The sequence below is a fragment of the Ascaphus truei genome, chromosome 2, assembly GCF_040206685.1.
Source record: "Ascaphus truei isolate aAscTru1 chromosome 2, aAscTru1.hap1, whole genome shotgun sequence".
NCBI lineage: Eukaryota > Metazoa > Chordata > Amphibia > Anura > Ascaphidae > Ascaphus > Ascaphus truei.
In genome coordinates this window covers 178,237,882-178,259,689 of record NC_134484.1, presented here as the reverse complement: position 1 = coordinate 178,259,689, position 21,808 = coordinate 178,237,882, and the positions used below count along the sequence as shown (strand labels likewise).

The following is a 21,808-nucleotide window of genomic DNA, read 5'->3' as shown; positions in this document are numbered from 1 at the left end:
AGATTTTTTGGTGATTTGTCAACCACTGTATATATATATATATCTATCTATAAACATAATACAGATGTATTACTGACAGGTAGGGGTAATGGCAGGCTTGACCTTTATTTAAAGCAGTCACATTTACCCCTACCGTCAAAGTGTGTCTCCGTAAACTTTGTGTTACAGATTAGTGAAGATTAGGAAACGGTTGCCAATGGGACAAGGTACAGAAATGAGTGTACCAGTAGATCCTTTGTCTTTGGCCGGTTTGTAAAGGGAAAGAGAAGCTACAAATGTATGCCTAGGGTAGCCAACTCCAGTCCTCAAGAGCTACCAACAGGTCAGGTTTTCAGGATATCCCTGCTTCAACACAGGTGGCTTAAGTGAGCTGGTTGAGCCACCTGTGCAGAATCAGGGGTAATCCTGAAAACCTGACCTGTTAGTAGTTCTTGATGACTGGAGTTGGTCACTCCTGGTCTAGAAAGTGCTGAGCGACCTTTCCCTTGTTAAAGCAAATTATATCCCTACCCACATAGGTGAGCTAATGGAGTTTTAGCACCAAAATGAACTAAACAGAAAGATGGATGATATTATGAAGTGAGTGCTCTGCTCCAGGTGAAACAATTAGATACATTAACTGAAGCGCAAACACGTGACTATAAATGGTTCTCTTTTATTTCATTACTGCCCTATATAGACACAAAATAATAGAGACAAAATCAGTCACTCCCGTAACAAATTTACAATGTAGATTTAAAAAAAAAATTTTTTTTTAATGTTGGCAAGTTAGTCATTTGTCTTAAGGTCACCATTGGGATTCACTGCATCTTGAACAGTTTTATCTTCAAAGCCACATGCTTTTACTTAAAGCTACGCATTCTCCACAAATAAGTAATTTTGGTTTTTGGCTTTCCAAACCAGTGGCTGTCATTAACTTTTTATTTTTTTGCTCGATCTTGACACTTGCCTGGCTGCTTGAACAAGGTATGTTACTAGAGATGTCTAGAGAATACATTTTTTTCTGTTGACTGCTCTTAACTTTGTAACTGGTATCTGCTATTTCAGCAAATCACACCACCTATTTACAGATGAGCATAGATTCTACGACATTTAGAGGCATAATATTTGGTTTTGTTTGTTTGCACTTGCTGTATTATAATTGAGCATGTCAAAAAGGAGAAACGACAACACCAAGTCTTAAGTGCAGTAGAATGGTACAGGTGGGTAAATCTCAGGCGGAAATCTTGGCTCTAATGTATGCCTACTCACAAGATTAAAGTGCAATATGGGCACATACAGTAAGCTGTGGTATTCAGGAACTCAGGATAAGCTGTCACTCTGTGTGGGTGGGTGGGTGGGTGGGTGTACCTCAATAAAGAAGGGATAGCTCCATAGCACAGATCAGTATGTAAATAAAACTTTATACTGTATTAAGAAGTGTAAAAATCGCACTTACAAAGTATCAATATACAAAAGGCACATCACACTCGCAAGTGTTAAGAGGCGACTGCGCACCACACTGCTCACCACCCTGCCTCTTCTGAATGCTCTTCCAGTCTCGGATCAAGATCCTAGGTCAGTTCCCAGCAAGGTGATGGTAACTGCTTGCTGCCCGACGTTCTGTCCCGCAAGAATGACGTCACTCGCTCGGCTTCTGTGGATGAGCTGGTAGTTTGCAGCCTCTCTCCTACTTCCTCCACTTGCTTCTGTGCTCAAGGATAGGACCGCCCACTCTACGCGTTTCGCCCAATCACGGCTTCATCAGGAGTGTGCCGCCCACTCCTATCCTATTGGTTTATATACTCTCATACTAATCAATCATTAATAACATACTCGCTATTTATGCTATCTTACTGGGGAACAAATATGTGTATTCGGGTTCAGAGGATGATTAGAACATCAACATAGATACATATAAAATGTGGAAATAATAAAAATATTAAAAAAGGAGAAAGGATATATATATATATATATATATATACACACACACACACACACACACACACACACACACACACACACACACACACACACACACACACACACACACACACACACACACTGGTTGACAAATCACCAAAAAATCTACTCGCCACACAAAAAAATCTACTCGCCACCTAGCACCAAACGTGTGCTGCTTGGGCCAATATTTACTCGCCCGGGGGTTAAATCCACTCGCCCGGGGCGAGCAAATGTATAGGTTTGTCGAACACTATATATATATATATATATATATATATATATATATATATATATATATATATATATATATATATATACACACACATATATACACATATATACACATATATACACATATATACACATACAGAAGCTTGCACAGACTTATAACACCTGCACGATGATGAACAAAATTAATGGCATAATTAATGCTACTTATACGTGTGATCAACAGGTTGGATCATACAAAAAGCATCCATATATTTTTAAGGGATAGTCCCATTAGTATGTATACAGAGGAAATATAATTGATGCATTCAATCAATGTATATCAAAATATGTTTATTTTAGGCGCCGGTTAGCCTTGTATCTCATACCTTATATTGGGATCCTTTCACTAGACATATATTGTATGAGCAGGGCGTCAGTGATTTACAGTAATGCCCATTTTACAATTTTGGAGAATTGGGGGGGGGGGGGGGGGAGAAGGGTAAATGTATCTGTCACCTTATTTTCTGCATTTTACAGAAACAAGATGTTCAAGGTTTTGTTTGGTTTCAGCAAGTTAATAAAGAGACAGAAAGCCAAAAGGAGCTGATTTTCATTCCAATGTTGAAAACGAACTCTAATGTTAATACCATATGGAGCTTAAAACCATGCCGACTGATTTTGTCATTTTGATTACATTTTGTTCAAGGAGACGTGTGTTATACATGGCAACAATTCCTTGTAAATGCAATGTAATCTGGAGTTCAGGCCCATAAGGGGTTGGCAAATCCCACCTAATGTCTTCTTCTGCTTTTCACATGCAGAAAGTTTCCATCGCTATGTTTCCTCAGATTTTCACTGCGTTCTTCCAGCAGCCTGGAATACAGAGCATGCAATCCTGTTGCTGGAAAAAGTCGACATAGCAAGGAACTACTTCCCCCTTTACCCATTTTGCATTCTATGATAAAAAGTAGATGAGCCGGTCTGTTTCTGTGTCTTCCTGCTGGAAGCAGTGGGGAGATCAGTGAATTGCATTTATGTTGCTCTGTGCATTGTAGTTTAGTTATACAGTATGCTCGCTTTTGGAGAACGACCAAACATGAGCTCTTTATCTTATCTGTTGTATTGTTACGACTTTCTACTGGGAACATATAGTAGTACCCCCCCCCCCCCATTCTCCCCCTCTCCGTCCTCCCCCTCTCCGTCCTCCCCCTCTCCGTCCTCCCCCCCTCCGTCCTCCCCCCCTCCGTCCTGTTAATGCGTTGAGGTGCTAGCAGTGCTTGACAAATGGACTAATTCTAATTTTTAAAGCTCTCTCTGAAAAGGCTATTTTTCTGCTCAAGAACCCTTGGTGGTGGTGATAGAAAATACTTTAGCGACAGAAGTGCAGGGCTGCTCCCTGAAAGAAAGAGGAGCTGAGTGCGATCATGCTGTGATCCATTCACTGTAGTCATTCATTTCAACAAAAGGAATGCTGTGCTGTTGGAGGGCATTGTGTTTGTATACAAGGCTGGACAGGTATAGATATTCTATCAATCTCTTAAGGGGCTTCATCAATTCTCTTGAATCTATGAGTTTCCATTTAAAGCTTAGAAACTCTATTATACAGTTCCTTTGCTTTTTGCAGACCCTTTCAGTTACCTTGATGGAGAATTGGTTTGAGCACTATTGAAATTTTTATTTTGCTGAGAGCATGGGGTAGATGGAAGATTGTGCAATAGGGGTCAGGGCCGGTGCAAGATGATTTGGCGCCCTAGGTGAACCTTCAGCCATGCATGCCCCCTCTTCCCCCCCCCCCCCCACCGCCCGAAAAAGAAATACTCTTCCCCCCCCCCCAAAGAAAAGTCGGAATCTTTTGTATGTTGGCTGGACCCAATCCTCGCTCACTCCCACTCATCCTCATTCTCTCTCTCTCTCTCTCTCTCTCTCTCTCTCTCTCTCTCTCTCTCTCTCTCTCTCTCTCTCTCTCTCTCCCTCTCCCTCTCTCCCACCACTCATTCTCTTTCACTCACCCCCTTCATCCTCTCACCCCCATCAGCCTCTCTTCCCCTATTCATCCTCGCCCCTCCTCCCAATTAAAATGCATTACCTGGCTGTGGAGGTCCTCCCTGGCACCGGAAGTTCTCACTTTCTTCCAGGTCACAGAGGTCAGAGTGCTGGGGCATCCCCTGCCACAGACACCGCTGCCACCCTCCTCTGCAGTGCACACTTCCTCCTCTACCCTGCAACTACTCTGCTCATGGCTTCCCACGAGTTGCGCTGCCGCCATCACTCGTCTCACCCACAGCCGCCCCCCGAAATGTGCCACCCTAGGCCGCCTAGTTGTTTCATTGGCCCTGCCCCCTCACTAACTTATTTCCACATGCTCCCTTCCTCACCAGCTTCTCCCGACATACTCTCCCCCCTCTCAATCCCCCCACCCTTCTCTATCCCTCTCACTCCCCCCCACCCCTCATTCTGCATTTGCACCCCATACTCTCCGTTTTATACATCCCCCTCCGTTTTACACCCTCCTCCTCCCACCTCTGTTTTACCCCTCCACCTCCATTTTTACACCCCTCTGTTACACTGAATAGTAGTGTGCAGGGAGAACATGTAGCTGCAGCAGGAGCATGTCCTGCTGCAGTGCAGCGTGGGACACACGCTGTGGTAAGAAACCTACTTTACTCCAGTCTTCCCACGTGCTGCCTCCGCCACCCCAACAATGTGGTGGTGCCTTATATGACCGCCTCGGTTATCTAGTGGTTGCACTCGGGGTGTTACATCCTCCTTCATTTTAACATAAGGTGCAAATGCCCCCACATTCTCTCAGCATTTGCCAATGTTGTCTACTAGGACAGCTATATTCTAGTAAAGGTCAATGCAAGCAGCACAAAATAGGTTCCATCCTTAAGTGAGTTTCCAACGCATTCCACTTTCCGTGGTACAAAGTGTTGTCCCAAAAGTTCAGCTGCCATCACAAATACAATATAGTTCCCACAGCCATGGGATAGACTGAGGATATAGTTTGTTTAATTAGTACAGTGTCACTGCACCGTAAACTACGGGTTACAAACACTTGCTTCTCACAGAGGTTTCCTGTCAGTATTTGCTACCTGGGCATCGCTATAAAAAGTTGGGCATGGATTGTGTCACTTTTAGCTTTTCTTTATGTGAATGTCGTAAATAATGTTGCTGCTTTACATTTTTAACTACTTGCCTGAGATAAATGGTGCAGAGCCCCCATTAAGAAGCCTGTATTTTGTGGATTTATGGGTGGTGGGGGGGTCTGAAATATGAAGATGATGCACTTCATTAGATTATTGGTATGCTCAAACCCAGACTGCTTTCTATGTGCAGTTTCAGAAACTGTGACCCTTCAATATATGCCACATTATGTCAATGTAAGGTAGAGAAGCTTCCATGCAAGTGACACCAACTAAGGCACAGTAATATGTACGATTTACTATATGCAAAGATCATATTAATAAAATGTGTAATTATGGATTTAGTTGTATATAGTGATATGCACACAATATAAATGATACATCTACCCCTCATTTCTGCAGAAACCTGCGCTCTATTAACCTACCAGCTTTTGATTCCCCTTTACGCTCCTCCCTCTCCTCTCTCAGTTCTGCTCCAGACCCTGACAACCTGGTCAGGAACTACAACTCTGCCCTATCCTCCTCTCTTGATCTACATGCCCCGCTTTCTATCTGCCATCCTCGTCATTCTAACCCCAGACCCTGGCTAAATTCCCACATTCGCATGCTGCGTTCCTCCACTCGTTCCTCTGAACGCCTCAGGAGGAAATCTCACACCCTCGCAGACTTCCTTCACTACAAATGTATGCTATCCTGTTTCAACTCTGCCCTCTCTCAGGCTAAACAAACCTACTTTTCTTCACTAATCAACACACACAAGTCTAACCCACGACAACTCTTCTCTGTCTTTGACTCTCTACTCAGACCACCCTCTGCTGCCTCTTCTTCTTCCTCCATCTCACCTAAGGACTTTGCTGACTATTTTAAGGGAAAGGTGGAATCCATACGTCAGAACATCCCCTCTGTTTCATCCTCCCATCCTACAGTGGCGACACGTTTTATTTTACATCGGCTAGAGCCGCAAGCCGCGAGGTGTCCCGGCTTTTGCAGTGAATTCCCTCTGCGTGTGACGCGCGGTCACGCTTCATCGGGAGCGTGCGCGCACGGCGTGCGTCGGGGAGCCCTGGTGTCCCGCGATGTGGGGGATTGCGGTGGGGGGCTCCGGGGGTCCCGGTGGACCCGGAGAGGGGAGGGGGGTGCCTCGATCGGAGGTCCGATCCTCCAAGGCTCCGGCGCGCGCCCGGTTTCTGTCGCGGCCGAGACCAGGCAAAAGTTAGAATAAACTCGGCCGCGACAGTACATCGCTTCCTAACCCTCCTCTTCCTTGACTCTTTTTCCGCTGTCTCAGAGGAGGATGTGTCACTGTTGATCTCCTCTTCTCCCTCTACCTCTTGCCCTCTTGACTCCACCCCCCCCCCTCCTAAAACCTCTTGCTCCTTCTATAATTCCAACGCTCACACACATTTTTAACTCCTCCCTCTACTCTGGTACCTTTTCCTCCTCCTTCAAACATGCAACAGTTATACCATTACTCAAAATCAGCAAGCTTGACCCTACCTGTCTTTCTAATTATCGTCCTGTCTCCCTCCTGCCTTTTGCCTATAAACTCCTTGAACGTCTTGTATTCTCTCGCTTGCTCCATTTTCTCAACACCTACAGTATTCTCTCCTAGACCCTCCACAATCTTGCTTCCGCACTGCTCACTCCATTGAAAGAGCTCTCACTAAAATAACGAATGACCTCAATGCTGCCAAGGACAGAGGTCATTACTCTCTGCTCATATTATTCAACCTCTCTGCAGCATTTGATACCGTGGACTATCCTCTTCTCCTTCACATTCTCCATACTCTTGGTATTCGTAACAAAGCGCTATCCAGGATCTCCTCTTACCTCTCCCATCGTACTTTCAGTGTCTCTTCTGCTAACACCTCCTCCTCTATCGATCTCTCTGTGGGGGTACCCCAGGGCTCTGTCCTCGGACCTCTTCTCTTTTCTCTGTACACACTCTCTCTAGGGGATCTAATCACATCTCTTTTGTTTAAATATCACCTCTATGCTGATGACACACATTTACTTTTCAACCCCCGACCTTACACCTGCTGTACAGACCAAAGTTTCTGAATGTCTCTCTGCAATATCCTGGATGGCCCTCCACCGATTTAAATTTAACATGACAAAAACAGAGCTCCTCATACTTCCTCCCAAACCTTGCCCTACTACCTCCTTCCCATTACTTTGGGAAGTACTATCATTCACCCAGTAGCCCAAGCACGCTGCGTAGGGGTTACACTCGACTCCTTCCTCGCATTCTCCTCTCACATTCAAAACATATCTAAAACATGTAACTTTTTCCTCTGCAATATGACAAAGATACGCCCTTTCCTCTGTTGCTCGACTACTAAAACTCTGACTCAGGCCCTCATTCTCTCCCGTCTCAATTACTGTAACCTCCTGTTGTCCGACCTTCCTGCCTCTTGGCTGTCTCCCCTACAATCTATCCTAAATGCTGCTGCCAGAATCACTCTATTCTTTCCTAAATCTGTCTCAGCGTCTCACCTGCTGAAATCACTCTCCTGGCTTCCTATCAAATCCCACATCTCACACTCCATTCTCCTCCTCACTTTTAAAGCTTTACATTCTTCTGCCCCTCCTTACATCTCAGCCCTAATTTCTCGCTATGCACCATCCCGACTCTTGCGTTCTTCTCAAGGATGTCTTCTTTCTACCCCCTTTGTATCTAAAGCTCTCTCCCGCCTTAAACCTTTCTCACTTTCTGCCCCACACCTCTGGAATGCCCTTCCCCTCAATACCCGACTAGCACCCTTTCTATCCACCTTTAAGACCCACCTTAAGACACACTTGCTTAAAGAAGCATATGAGTAGCACCGTGGCTAATACTATGCACATGATAATCAAGCTGGGCCGCCTGCAGACGCACTTACCAGAATGCCCTCCTACTGTCTCCTACGTGCCTACTGTACATTCTTCCGACCTACAAATTAGATTGTAAGCTCTTTGGAGCAGGGACTCCTCTTCCCAAACGTTACTTTTATGTCTGAAGCACTTATTCCCATGATGATCTGTTATTTGTATTATTTGTTATTTATGTGATTGTCACGTGTATTACTACTGTGAAGAGCTAAGTACATTAATGGCGCTATATAAATTAAGACAGACATACATACATCTTAAATCCCTGTCATATGTTGATGATTCACAGATAAGTCCTCAATCGCCCAGCTGCTGTTATTAGCTGAAGCTTTAGCAACCACTGGTAGACATACCATAGGTATAATAGGTACAGCTGGATTTACGACGTACAGGACATGAAATAAAACATGTACTGTACCTGCTACATACATATAGTTGGAGGGAAGGAAGAGTGAGAACTTCAAAAGATTTGAGCAGACATGCTCAGGCTTTGAAGTGTTGTAAACCTATGTTTACTAGACCTCCAAAAGCAAACCTAGAGCTGTAAATGACTTGCTGTATGTTTGTTTTTGTGCAGTGTATAGCTTATACAGTCTCCTATGCCAGTGCAAATCAATGTGATTGAGACCCTCCCATCTGGTGGGGTTTAATCTCCATTGGTTTGCACTGGAAGCCATGGGGCTATAAGAAAATATATTAGCAGGCAGAATATGTATTTCCTATTTTCTATGTAAGCCCTCCACAGCAATATTGTAAAACATCGTTAAACTCATATATTAAATGAAAGTGAACATCTAAAACACGTTGGTTTATGTTCTTTCCAGTAGTTTGTTGTTTCCTTCCATGTTTCCTGCACTTAAGAAGCAATCTACCTTGCCACCTCCCCCTTATTTATTTATTTATTATACATAGGTGGGAAGCAGGGGTCTCTGGAGCTGAACTGCATTGATTTCAGCTCTGGAGACCCCCTGGCTACTGAGATACTTAATGGGGAAACTACAGCCAGTTACTTCCTGCTATTTAGAACACCCCCGTCAAGTGGGAGATTTTGACGCCATTTTGTTTCCACTGGAGAGGAAACTGCCAGGCGCACTTTCCCTTGTAAGTATCTCTGGAACCAGGAGATACCCAGAGCTGAAATTAACATGTGTAAGTCTCGGATACTCACTGCTTTCCATCTACGTTAATAATAATTTTGACGTGTTTGAAAGTCATGTAAATACTATAAAATGCCCATGCCCATGGTGAGACTTCTGTACTTTTGTAGGGACGTGTAAGGAAAGATGTGCGTGCAGATCATAAACAAAACAGGTTTATTAAAGATTCAATTCAGATACATAATCCCAATGAAAGAAAGGCTTGAGGTTTCCTTTTTATACAAACGTACAGTATAAAATATACAGACAAGCACGTGGACGGGACTTTAGAATTTAGTCAGCAAACAAAGTAATCCTGCAGTGTTGCAAATAGGGGTTGTGTGTATGTGTGATTGTTGTGAACGTGCATACAGAATTATGGAGCATCCTAGAAATGTATTTAAATTATGATTTTCAGATGTGCAGTAATTTTTATCCTACAATACCCCCTCCTCACCCCCTCCTCACCACCTCCTCACCACACCCAATACCCGCCCTCATCACACTCAATGCACCCCCTCACCACACTCCATACACCCTTCCTCACCTTGCCATACAATACCCTCTCTCCCCGCCTCGCCACACACTACCTGCCTCCCCCACATGCCCACACTTTACGTTGGGGGGAGGCCTCTGGTACCGCTCTGATCGTGTGGGCCATTGCAGAAGTTGAGCCTGACTTGTGATGCCGAGCAGTGTGTGGGGTTTGGTGTGAAGGCCGGGCTGTAGCTGGCTGGGACCCGACAGCCAACAGAGGCCAGCAACTGCTGGGTTCCCTTACCTCCCCCCAACCCTCAACGGCCCTGTGTACAAGTGGTATATCCACATCTAACCTGCAACAAAGTATTATTTCTAATGAAACACTAAGAATGGTTATATCAGGCTGAATTATATTCTATATTTAGTGAACATTAGAATCGGGGTTTGGGCAACCATAGGCCTGTCCATCTTTGTTTTGTATGACTGTATTGGCCAGCGACATTTTGGAAAAGATGTTAACTGCGCCAGTAGTCTTCATAAAACAGAAAGGTGCACTTTGCATATCTATCCTTCATAGTTGCTATAATTTTCAGAAGTTGTGTACTGGTGAATGGAAATGTTTTATGGGAAAGCATTGTTGAAGACATGCTCCTCTTACTCTTAGGGGGCGGCCCCAGTCACTTCTACAGCACACGCCTCGGCGTGCGCTGTGCTCTCAAGCCCCGCCCCCCCAGTCCGGCCGGTCCCAGTCCCTACCTTGTCGCGCACCTTTCCCCAGCGGTGCGCAACAGGTTTTCAGGCAGGCAGGGGAATTTGAAATTAACATCTGCGATGGAGGCGTGGCCACGCCCCCGCCGGCGGTTCAGCCAATAAGGGCGAACCAGCCGCGGGACGTCATGGCCACGCCCCCGCAAACCCACATCCACGCCCCCTCCCGTCGCAAACCTTCTCTCTCCCCTCAGATCGCGGTGCAGCGCTTTGCACGCGCGCCCCCCCCCCCGCCAGGCGCGCGTGCCACAGTGCTGACTGGGGACTCGGCCTAAGAGTGCGGCCAGGGTGGAGCAAACCGCTTACGCTTTGCGCGATCAGCGAGATAACTCTGAATGCCCTCGTCCAAGGTGAGGGTGCACGCGCATTTGATGCTTGGCGAGACGACCAAATTTGATTTGGCTGCTCCCTGATTTGTCACGTGAGCGGTTTGCCCAATGAGGGCGAACCAGCTCTGTGACATCATGGCCGCGCCCCCCCGCACGTGCCACAAGCTGGCCAGAAATCGCCTGGCCGAGCAGAGCGCATGACGTCACGGTGCTCGAGCGCCAGCGCGCCCGCTCCCAGCCTGGCGCAGCCCAACTCTTGGCTCAACTTGCTTTACTAAAGAGTCATGAGTCGGTATAATTTGTATCATGTCTCAAGCCCATAAGCTTGAGGTGTTCGGAGTTTTGAAATGTACAATGCGTTTCCTACAAAAAAAAACGTATTTCTTTTGCGTCTTGGTGTATAATAATAAACACATGAGAGGTAAGACTATGGGTTAACTTTGCATTTCAAGCTTTTGGCACATTTTTTTTATTGAAATCGACAAAAGTCGACTTTCCTTTAACCTATATTTCTTTTGTAACGAACTACCTAAAAACCCTGCAGAGAGTTATGTCAAACGTACTTACGTTCACAGGCTCAGAGGTGAGAGGCTTCCTGGAATCACAGTAATTGCCACAGGGGTTGTGCGTTCTATTCTGTGCATACAGTTACATACAGTACCATTGTATCACCACCTTCTTTGACACTCTGATACGGTTTAGCAAGTGTGGCACCTCCTTGTAGTTGTGCAGATCAGGACAACAGATTTAGACATGACCATGACTGTTTGCACGGGTCAGTAAACTAACTAAAAAGAAAAGACCAAGCTTGCCAGTATTTTGTTTTGTACATTGTACGTGCTTTTCTGTGAGCTGTTCTGTACATCTTAACGGGAACATTTGAGAGAAAATAATATCCAAACTCGTTCGGTAGTTGCACACTGCACTGTGCAGCAGTTGTGACCTGTACTTGCATCACTGATGACACCTCAATTTGATTATGAAGCTGGGGCTTGTCATAGAGAAGGTTTGGTATCACCACCTGTGTTCTACTATTCACAATTGTGTGTGTTGTCATGGGAATTGTTGCAACGTTGAGGGGATAGACCAATATGTCCGACATCTTATTCTTCTATGAAAGAGGTGTAGCTACCTAGTGATTAAATACCTATTGTATGATATCAAAGGAAAACATACTTGACACTGTCAAGTTATCCTAAAAGTCTGTAGAGAGATAATGCACACATGCTTTATTCTTTCCATTGGTTGCTTGTATGCAGTCATACATTGAGTGAATTTCGTTTTCTTGTACGTTACTTTTGTGTTGTATCATTCATATTCTCAGTTGAATTAAATCTGAACTTATACTGCCATTTCTTTTCAAACCTGGTTTAGGGGCAATCCAAGCACCTTAATGAAATGATACCTCTACATGTATATATATATATATATATATATATATATATATCAGTACCGTGTTAGCCGAGCTTCAATAATCAAAAAATAAATAGATGATACCGTTCTGTGGCTAACGAAATGCTTTTATTTGTGCGAGCTTTCGAGATCAGTGTATCTCGAAAGCACGCACAAATAAAAGCATTTCGTTAGCCACAGAACGGTATCATCTATTTATTTTTTGATTATGTATATATATATATATATATATATATATATATTTGTTTTAATATAGGCAGCCTTTGATTACCTTTATTGAAAACTAATTACCTAAGCTGCCGATTTATTCATTCTCCCGTGATCGATCAGCAAAATCCTGCTTCCCAGGGTTCACTAAATGGCTGCCTTTCAGTTTCAAATCAATCCTTCAGTCAGTGTTACTCAGCCGCTACAATGTATCCTTATATTACTCAGGGTAACATCTATTGTTTTGGCAACAAATGATCACAAACAGGAAAGTGTTTCAAATATCTTCAAATACTGTATCTTGCACTGCTGGGGAAGTGTGCTAAAACCTGTGATAGAAATCAAAGGATACTCTGTGTATTAAAACTCATTCAAATGGCATTAAGAGTTGAATTAAAAAATTTAAAAAAAGTAGTAAGTATTATCTAATACTAAAGAACCGATTTACTTAAAAAAAAAAAAATACCACATGTAGGATATTGCTTGGATTGCTCCTTTAAGTTGGGAAAATAGGACAGTAAGCACACAATGCTGCAGAACCTTTATAGTAGAAATCAATGATAATGTTTCCTGTATGCTGAAGAAAGGAAACTAGTGGTTGCCAGGAAGAGCCTGGCCAACTCGTACCATCCTCCTGTGATAGTTATATCTAATTGAACAGGAACTATATATATGATGATACCTATGTCTCCTTAATGTTAATAATAGATTATCCCTTGAAGTTTAGAAAGCCTAGCACGTAGATTTAAAGTCTGTGTGTGTGTGTGCCTGTGTGTGTGTCTGTGTGCACTAATAGCCCTGAAAGAGATGCTGTTTAAGATGCCATATGCTAGTCATGAGCTGTGAATGTAAATCTCCACTCAGAGCACAGTGATAATTTACAGCATTGTTACAGCACTCTGGTGCTCATAAAATGAACTTAATAACCCACTGCTGCCCACGGGATAAGCTCCCTTGTACTATTCTACTTTACAATTGAATGTCCAGAACGACTGCATAATAGCCCTGTGAAATACTGAATTAAAAAGGGACAGCTGTATGATAAAATAGGGAGAGGGGAAAAAAAATCCACTAATTATCTCTCTCGTTTATTCACAGAGGGTGTCTGCGAGATCTGGCTGACCAGCGAAGACACAGGGGCTTATGGTAGAGACATTGGCACAGATCTGCCGACGCTCCTGTGGAAGCTGGTTGAAGTTATCCCCGAGGGCGCTATGCTGAGACTTGGCATGACAAATCCCCCTTATATATTAGAGCATCTGGAGGTAAGAACACGGAGACCCATACACCTATTCACAAGTCTGAATTCAGTCAGCCCTCTGCTGGGAAGTGCAGTGGGGGGTAAGTTGCCCACTGCAGGGCAGGGGTTAAAACAGCTGACCATGTTTGAGAGCCCCCTCCCCCTCTCATTTCTTGATGCTGTCGATTACTTTCACTGCTGTGTAAAGCGATTTATGGTTTTCAGCATCGAAAGACCTGGGGAACCCATCACAAATCTATGATGAATCTGTGAAACCCCCAACTCATTTGTCCTATGTATACGTCAAAGTATTGTTGCTGTTGCATGGCTAAGATTTTCTAAATAAACGGCTTTATATCAAATATTTAATTTATAATATTCCAGTATACCATTTCATAGAAGTATATCCATTCCCAAAAAATATGGCAATCTAATTATTTGTTATGGAAGGGTAAAAAAAAAAAAAAGGGTCTGTCATGAAATGGGGTCTCCGGGAAGGCCTGGTAACCCCTTGCGGGACACAAGGGCTCCACAGAACACAGCTTCTTTATAGGGAAATGAACACCGTCAAACAATATTGGAGCCCTCGCTGACACCCTTATCTGCAACATGATGCCCCCTTTTCTCCAAATATACTGCGTAGAGGGGCTCTGAGGCATCCGATATGTCCTATATGTTTTTGGAAACGGTTTACAATGACATGCCGTCAGTTCAGTAAATGAGAATCGTAGGGGGGTTTTTTTTTTCTTTCCCCCCCCCCCCCCCTATGAGGTAAAGTAAAAGAAGAACAGAGCTCTGTGTTAATCACTAAAACTTTAAGGCTGTGGTAATGTGCTTTCATTAACACAGGCTTCTCCGCCGGGAGGAATCGTTATTTATACTGTTCTGATAGGCTAAAGTGAAACATATGTGGTAACCACACACTGTCTGTTTATTGGGGCTCTTATGAGTGGTCTAACCTCCAAAGAGGTATAGAAATGGGAGTGCATAGGGGGATACCTGGTATAATTATGCTGCGCTTCAGAAAGTACGCTTTCCCTCTCCAACCATGAACGCCTACTTGTCTCAGTCAGTGTGGCGGCCTAAATGGCTTCCTATGGGCTTATTTTAAGACCCATTATTTCGGATGCTTTGGAGATGCAGATTGTTATAGGAAGTGAAGTTAGGATGTAACATTTTCAATCTGTTACTGGATGTCTGGCGATGCTTGAAAAGCATGTTGCACTGTAAATGTACCACTGGGAACTCTCATTCTTTCTTTTCATTACTCGCTGGCTAGTAGGATGTCTTTACTGCTCCGTATTCTTCTATTCCTTGATTTCACGACTCCCCAGGTTGTTTAAATGACTCCACTAATAGCTAGTCGCAAAGTTTCTGTTAATCTCTCTAGTGCCAGTCTTAGAAACTGTTAAAGCAGTAGTCCCTCCTCCATAAAAGCTTCTTTTTTTTTTTTTTTATTGTGCAAAATACAGATAATTGAAAGTTTTAAACTCAATCTTTTTTTTTTTTCTCTTTAATTTACCTTAGAATTTAAAATAATAATAATAATAATAATATGAATTATTGTAATATAATATGGTTTCTCTTTTTTCTCTGCAGAATTAAAGGTCCCCAAAATAAAAACAAAATACTGTGTACAAGAGTCCCCTTTATTTGCTCCAAAACAACAAAAAAGGCTGGTAAAATGGCATGGTGACACCAAGTAGGGAAGGTGTTACTTCATCGATTTACATTTAGCATCTGCCGTTTCTATCTACTTTTTGCCACTGCCCATGTTGGTGCTCGTTACCATTTGTAGGACAAGCCCCTATCAAACATAAATGTGCTTTTGTTTTCACAAAGAGGAGCCGCCGGGACCAGCTCTAGAGATGAGATGTGGTTGCACAGCAGAGGTTCATCATTCTAACGATAAGGGGGACTATGATCCAAGATCGTGTTTGATTTATTTTTATTGTGCATCCATATTTTCACGTTAAAAAGTAGTACAAACCTTCATAAGACGCACATCATTTGTATAAAGGCTTTATACATCTGATTCGCAGTTTGTCGTTTCAAAATCATTTTCATGCTTTGTGTCATGTGATTGATGCAATTTAAATGAAACCACAATGATGTTTATTTTTTAGTTGTATCTTGTGTTATATACAGTATGTTACACAAATAATTTATATTTACCCCCCGCCATTCTGTGAAAAGAATACATTTTGCATGTACTGTATATAATGAAATATCTGTACAGCTTCAAAATACATGTGTGGTTGATCCATTGCAACTTAAAGAAGCAATCCATGCAATATCCTACAAGTGTGTTTTTTTTTTAAATAAATAAGTTCAGTTTAAAATTCAACTCTTAATGCCATTTTTTTTTTATTATGCTGAGCATCTTGGTTTTTATAGCAGGTTTTAACACACCTCCCAAGCAGTGTGAGATCTTTGCAACACTTTCCTGTTTGTGATAATTTGTTACCAATATTCTAAGCAACTTGAGCTGTCAACTGTAACAATAGATAATGTTACCTGAGTAATATAAGGATACATGGTAGCTGCTGAGTTACATTGACTGAAGGATTGATTTGAAACTGAAAGGCTGCCTTTTAGTGAGCCCTGGGAAGCAGGCTCTTTGCTGATCAATTGCGGGAGAACAAATCGATCGGCAGCTTAGGTAATTAGTTTTCAATAAAGGTAATAAAAGGCTGCATATATTAAAATAAAACATTTGTATTTATTTATTTATTTTAATTGCCACTTGGATTGCCTCTCTAAATGCTGCACTAGCATTACCAACAGACCTCGGGGTTTACGGCAGGCTCAGGTGGCGGAGTATTTTGATTCAGTACATGCTATTAGTATATGTATGCCCAGTGCAATTCATTTCTGTGCAGCAAAATATTTGACTTATGCGCAGACCAGCGTACTTACATTTGAGATGACATGTGACTTTTTTAATACCAAAAATGGAATTTGCCACGCTTCCTGCGTAGACCGCGTTATGTATGATCTTTTGACTGTGATGCCTCTCGAAAATAACATATTAAAAGCTGGGCAGCTTTTGTAGATTGCTTCTCTCCAACGAAAGGCACAGAGGTTCCCACTGACCTCGGGGACAACTGCGGCTACCAAATCTCTGTCCTTCCAACTATGCACGCTCTGGCAAATCGATCAAATCCCGGGGAAGTACTTGGTGACTCTTCAGTCATCTCTAGGTTACTAGGAGCACATATAGGAAGATGGTGTGAGAAGAGCCAACACGATAAAAAGCCTAACGGGCTTCAATTGAGCACTCCATTTAACCTCTGCTGGTGCTGGAAGTTGGACCCGCCCACCCCCAAGGTAAAATTCTTGGGGGGGCGGAGGGGGGAGAAGAAAAGAGAGAGAGAGGGGAGAGATGATGTAGTGGGGCAATAGGACAGTGGCCCACCTCAAAAATTGTGCCCTTTTATTGGGACGCCTGAAAAAAAGGTCGGCCACCCCTATAGCACTTGTTGATATTTTAAAATCTCATTCTATATTGAGTTTTCATGTTGTGATGACAACGAGCCTTGGTCACCATTAGCTATTAAGTGTCCGATGGAAGAGCGATATAATGCTGCAGAGGTTTCTTTGCCATGCATCAATAACCCTAGAATGGCAGTCCCGATAAGCAAGTGATGGCACAAAAGTGGAGAACTTGCCTTGGAGAACTATTCTGCAGATCGACATACCTTTTAACTGGACCAACATGAAAGGTCCTCATAGAAGTTGTAAAAGAGCTGCTATCCCATACTTAACAAGTCCCTTCTTTGTTGTCTTTGAGGCCAGCTGAACTTTACGGTTCTAGAGAAAAGTATCTGTGTGTTAAAGAAATTCTAAGCATTGCGCTTTTGATTTTCATTAATCAGTCATTTGAGGGAGTATTAGGGCAGGAGAGAAAGGTTGGTGATGAATTAGAGACAGCAAATATGTAATGACATAAATTGACTGATTGTGCCGCTCGTAATAAACTAGCAGCCATTGTGTGATGAAAAGGTCATGGGTACAGCCAGTTGCTTGTTAAAACACTGTTTATACACTGCAAAGAAAAATCTTATTAATGCAAACCATATCTGTGAAAAATATAAAGTTAATTTGGACTGAAGATAGAGACATTCCACGTTGTGGTTAACATGCCAGACACGAGACAAATTATATTTATATCTTCATAGTTAGGACTCTGCTTTGCATCTATGCCCATTGAGTTGGCACATAATGTATTAGAATTCCTTATTCAGCATCTGTGTTTGACAGAAAATGTACTCTAATTATTACAAATATCTACTGCTTCTAGCTGCCAGCCAGCCAGCCAGCCCTGGGTATCTAATACAAGTGTGTTCTAATGTATAGCAAATAAAAATATCACTTGTGAGCACATTCACGTGTCTCAGACAGGTCTGCAACTCTGTTATTCACCATTATCTCTTAGCATACATTGCTTCTAGTACAGCTAGGGATTCTGGGAAATTACTAATGCACTGTGTAGAATTTCTGCCACCAGTACTCAGTCTGCTGGCAAGAATGTGTGCGTGCTCATTTCAGGGGGTCACTGTTAATGTCCTGCCTTTACTCTTAAGGCCCGGGCCATAGAGGGGTGAGGCGATCCGAGCCGCGCTGATGCTGAGGCTCGCCTGATGAAATCTGGGCGATTTCATGCCCATACAGGCGAGCCAGCGGGCGCGATCGGAGCCGGGGGGAGGTGATTGGAGGCGGGGCAGTGACGTCGCTGGGCCAATCGCTCGCGACGCACTGACGTCAACGTCACGGCGCCGTGACGTCGACACTGCTGTGCTGTGATTGGAGGTTTTCAGCCGACAGGGCGCTGAAAAACAGCTTGGCGCTCGGCTGAAACCTCCATCTCGTTAGCACGCCTGCGGACGCTCGCGTGAGCCCCCTCTCAAGGCATCCTCATTGAGGATGCAGGGGCTCAGCGCGGAGCGTCCGCACGCCTCAGCACGGCCTGTCCGTCTATGGACTCGGCCTAACACACCATGTATTTGTGAAAGTTTATTATAATCTGTTTAAGAAAACGTATTGGTATGGGGAAAACGGAAGATGTTTTCACTGTTAGATTTACAATAATGCTTTATTCTTGCACTTAACCATATTCATGGTTTGCGGCTACGTGCGTTGTCTTTTGTTACATCGTTCTCAGTGCATGAACTGCATTATCTTTTAGCTGGTAAGGGAATATAAAACAAATGCTGCTTTAAGTGAACTTTTGAAAGCATAAAATCCTAAAAAGATATAAGCACTAATTAAGTCTTCTGGATCCGGTTGTATTCAAATAAACAAATAAATAAAAAGATTGTACGCCAGGCTTTAACATTAGTGACACTAGGTGAATTGTTTCAGAGTGAAAGGTCACATACGGCAACGTGGTAATTAACCCAGCAACTGAAAAGTCTTTGGAAACTATTTTCCTATAATTGTGCTTGACCTTCTTGGGGTTAATCTGTCCCACACAGTGCCCAGTTTTAGATTTTCCCTTCATAAACATCCCATCCTGAAAGGTCGCTGGGGAGCGTTGGAAAGTGATGCAGGGTCACAGACATGTGAGGCGGTCACACCTAGGCGCATTAAACCAGTGTTTGTCTTGGACCATGAATACTTTCCACAAAAAAAAACTAAATCCGCCTCTCTCCACCCGCTCTGCGTGGGTATTACATAAAAGTGACCTCATGTTCCTGATATCAGCCCTGGCAGAAAAAGTACCTGATAACTTTGCCTTTTAACCCCCTATTACCAGTTGGGCAAAGTAAATGCCCATGCTGAGCAACTTATCCCTTCCCGCAAACAATTCCTGGTGTCTCCACCAAACACCTCTACAGATTGTAAGCTCCCTGGAGCAGGGAGCTCTTTTCTACGGTCTTAGTTTGTCCCAACATTGTACTCTCTTTTTTTTTTCTTCATACAATGTTATTGTACTGCACTGTGGAATATGTTGGCACCATACAAATGAAACATAATAATGATGCACTGCTTTCCTAGGATTACATTTTTGCTACGCGGCTCTGCCAACAAATCTCATTCCCATTTAGCTATGTTAAGTGTTAGGTTGCGGGCCTGTCTGTCACTGTAGGGATACAAAAATATTACTGCTTGTGTCGTCGCAAAGACCTAGCTGGCAACTTTAACCTCTGTGCTGCCAGAGGGCAGCACATACATTCACCGAGAGGCAATGTTTGAGTGGGCTGTAAGCCTTTGTCTGCAGGTTAGGATATAAGAGATTATTTTATATGTTGTATTGTAAATAGTTTTGTATTGTGTTTTATTTAAGAGGCATAAATGTGTCTTCGCCAGATTCCTGATCAAATACAAAGCAGTTTGCACCTGCTAGAGCGTGGCATTTGAGGGATCTAAATTAGTAGCCTTTTGTGGCACGTTAAAATAAGACTGATTAAAGCCTGTACAATAAGCCATCTGCAGACAGTATGTATCCAAAAAAATAAATGGTACACAATGGGAGTTCCCATGTTGTGCTTGTCTGTAAAGTCAGTATTTTTCTTTAGCGATCAGTTTTCCCCGCTTTCTTTAATTGTAGCATTTTTTTGTGTGTTGCTTTTATTTAAAAAAAAGAGGTTTCATTAACATGTGGCAACCATATCGGAGTTGTGTGTGCTTGGTCTTTTAACCTGTTCAGTAAGGGGTTAAAAGGAGAGCAAAGCCATCACTTTGAAGTTGATATGCCCAGGTTCATGGTATTTATTTTGTATCAAGATAGGATTTAGGGAGTGTTTCTACTGTCTGAAACAATGAATTTGGGGCACATCAACACAGTTCAGTTTTAGACTGTTACTATAAAGAAAACGGTCTTACATGTTGATGCAAATTACATTGTATAATAAAATGTCAACATTGGCCATATTATTGGGACTAATGTCTGAGTCTGATAATGTTGATCTCCATAATATGTCCAAAAGGATTAATTTTGAGACCAGTTGGAATGTTACATTTAAAATTACATTTACCATGTTTCACACTGATGTTGACTGATAGGATATTAATTGCAGAGATGACTATCAAATGGAAATAAATCATATCGATGCCTAGCCTACAGGGGGCTTTTTTTCACAATCACTTTTCTGCTTTGTCTCTCAGAAAAGTTCCTGCAACCCCACTGTAGATCAGATTTAAAAAAAAAAAAACACCCTTCCTCATTTTCCTTCCCAAATCTCCTTGCTACGACCTTTCACGTCTCCCCTCATGGGTACTAACCAAGGATATTCAAAATGCATTTTTAATAATATATTGAAAGGCTGAAACCTGCATGTTTCAATTTTGTCAGTGCCTCTAATTTTTTGTTTGGTTTGATTATAGAACAACCTGGTTTTATACCTATGCAGCACTTAATTATTTTTACGTTTGAGTGTTCCTGAAAAACACTGTGGGCTCTGTATCAAGATGTCACATATGAGGATGGGACGTCCGAGGCTCTGTGCCGGGACGTCCGAGCAAGCTGACATAGTTGCGTATCAAATTAGCATTTAGTGCTGTCTGAAACTTATATTCACTGTTTTAGAATCTGGCGAATTCTGCGTTCGTATTGTGTAATTAAAAAAAATAATTATGCCACCTTTAAGGCAACAGAGAAAACCAAAGCAGAAAAGAGTCCAGAAAAGTAGCACAAGCCACACATTTTAGGTTACGTCGTATTCTGGTGCTGCAGCCTTTCCACCACTTAAATGGTTAATGTGGTTTTTGAAAGATAGTCCAATATGGCTTCAAAGGTTCAACCAATATATATATATATATATATATATTCACTTGTGAGCACATGCACATGTCTTGGACAGGTCTGCAACCCTGCTTTTCAACCATTATCACCAAGCACACAGTGCTTCCACTGCATCAAGGGATTCTGGGAAATGATATACACTCACACACAGTGTGCTCATTGGCGTGTGTGTGTATACAGTATATCTATATATCTTTGTATGGGACATTTGTTTTGAGTATTAAAAAAGTGAATAATTTCTTTAAACGTTAAAAAGCACCTTGACTTCGCAAGTACTGTACCCTTCGACCACTATAAATCTTTGTGTCTGTGGCTGTCAC

General features: G+C 42.8%; 1 protein-coding gene across 2 annotated transcripts in view; it reads left to right on the top strand.

Annotated features, from left to right (window-relative positions):
• The window catches only part of CDKAL1 (CDKAL1 threonylcarbamoyladenosine tRNA methylthiotransferase), an 869,422-nt gene that overhangs the window by 487,485 nt on the left and 360,129 nt on the right, over positions 1-21,808 (top strand). For both annotated transcript variants that reach the window (XM_075585602.1, XM_075585601.1), the window contains one exon: positions 13,600-13,766. In XM_075585602.1, the coding sequence (XP_075441717.1) occupies positions 13,600-13,766 (167 nt within the window). The remainder of the gene's footprint in view (positions 1-13,599; positions 13,767-21,808) is intronic.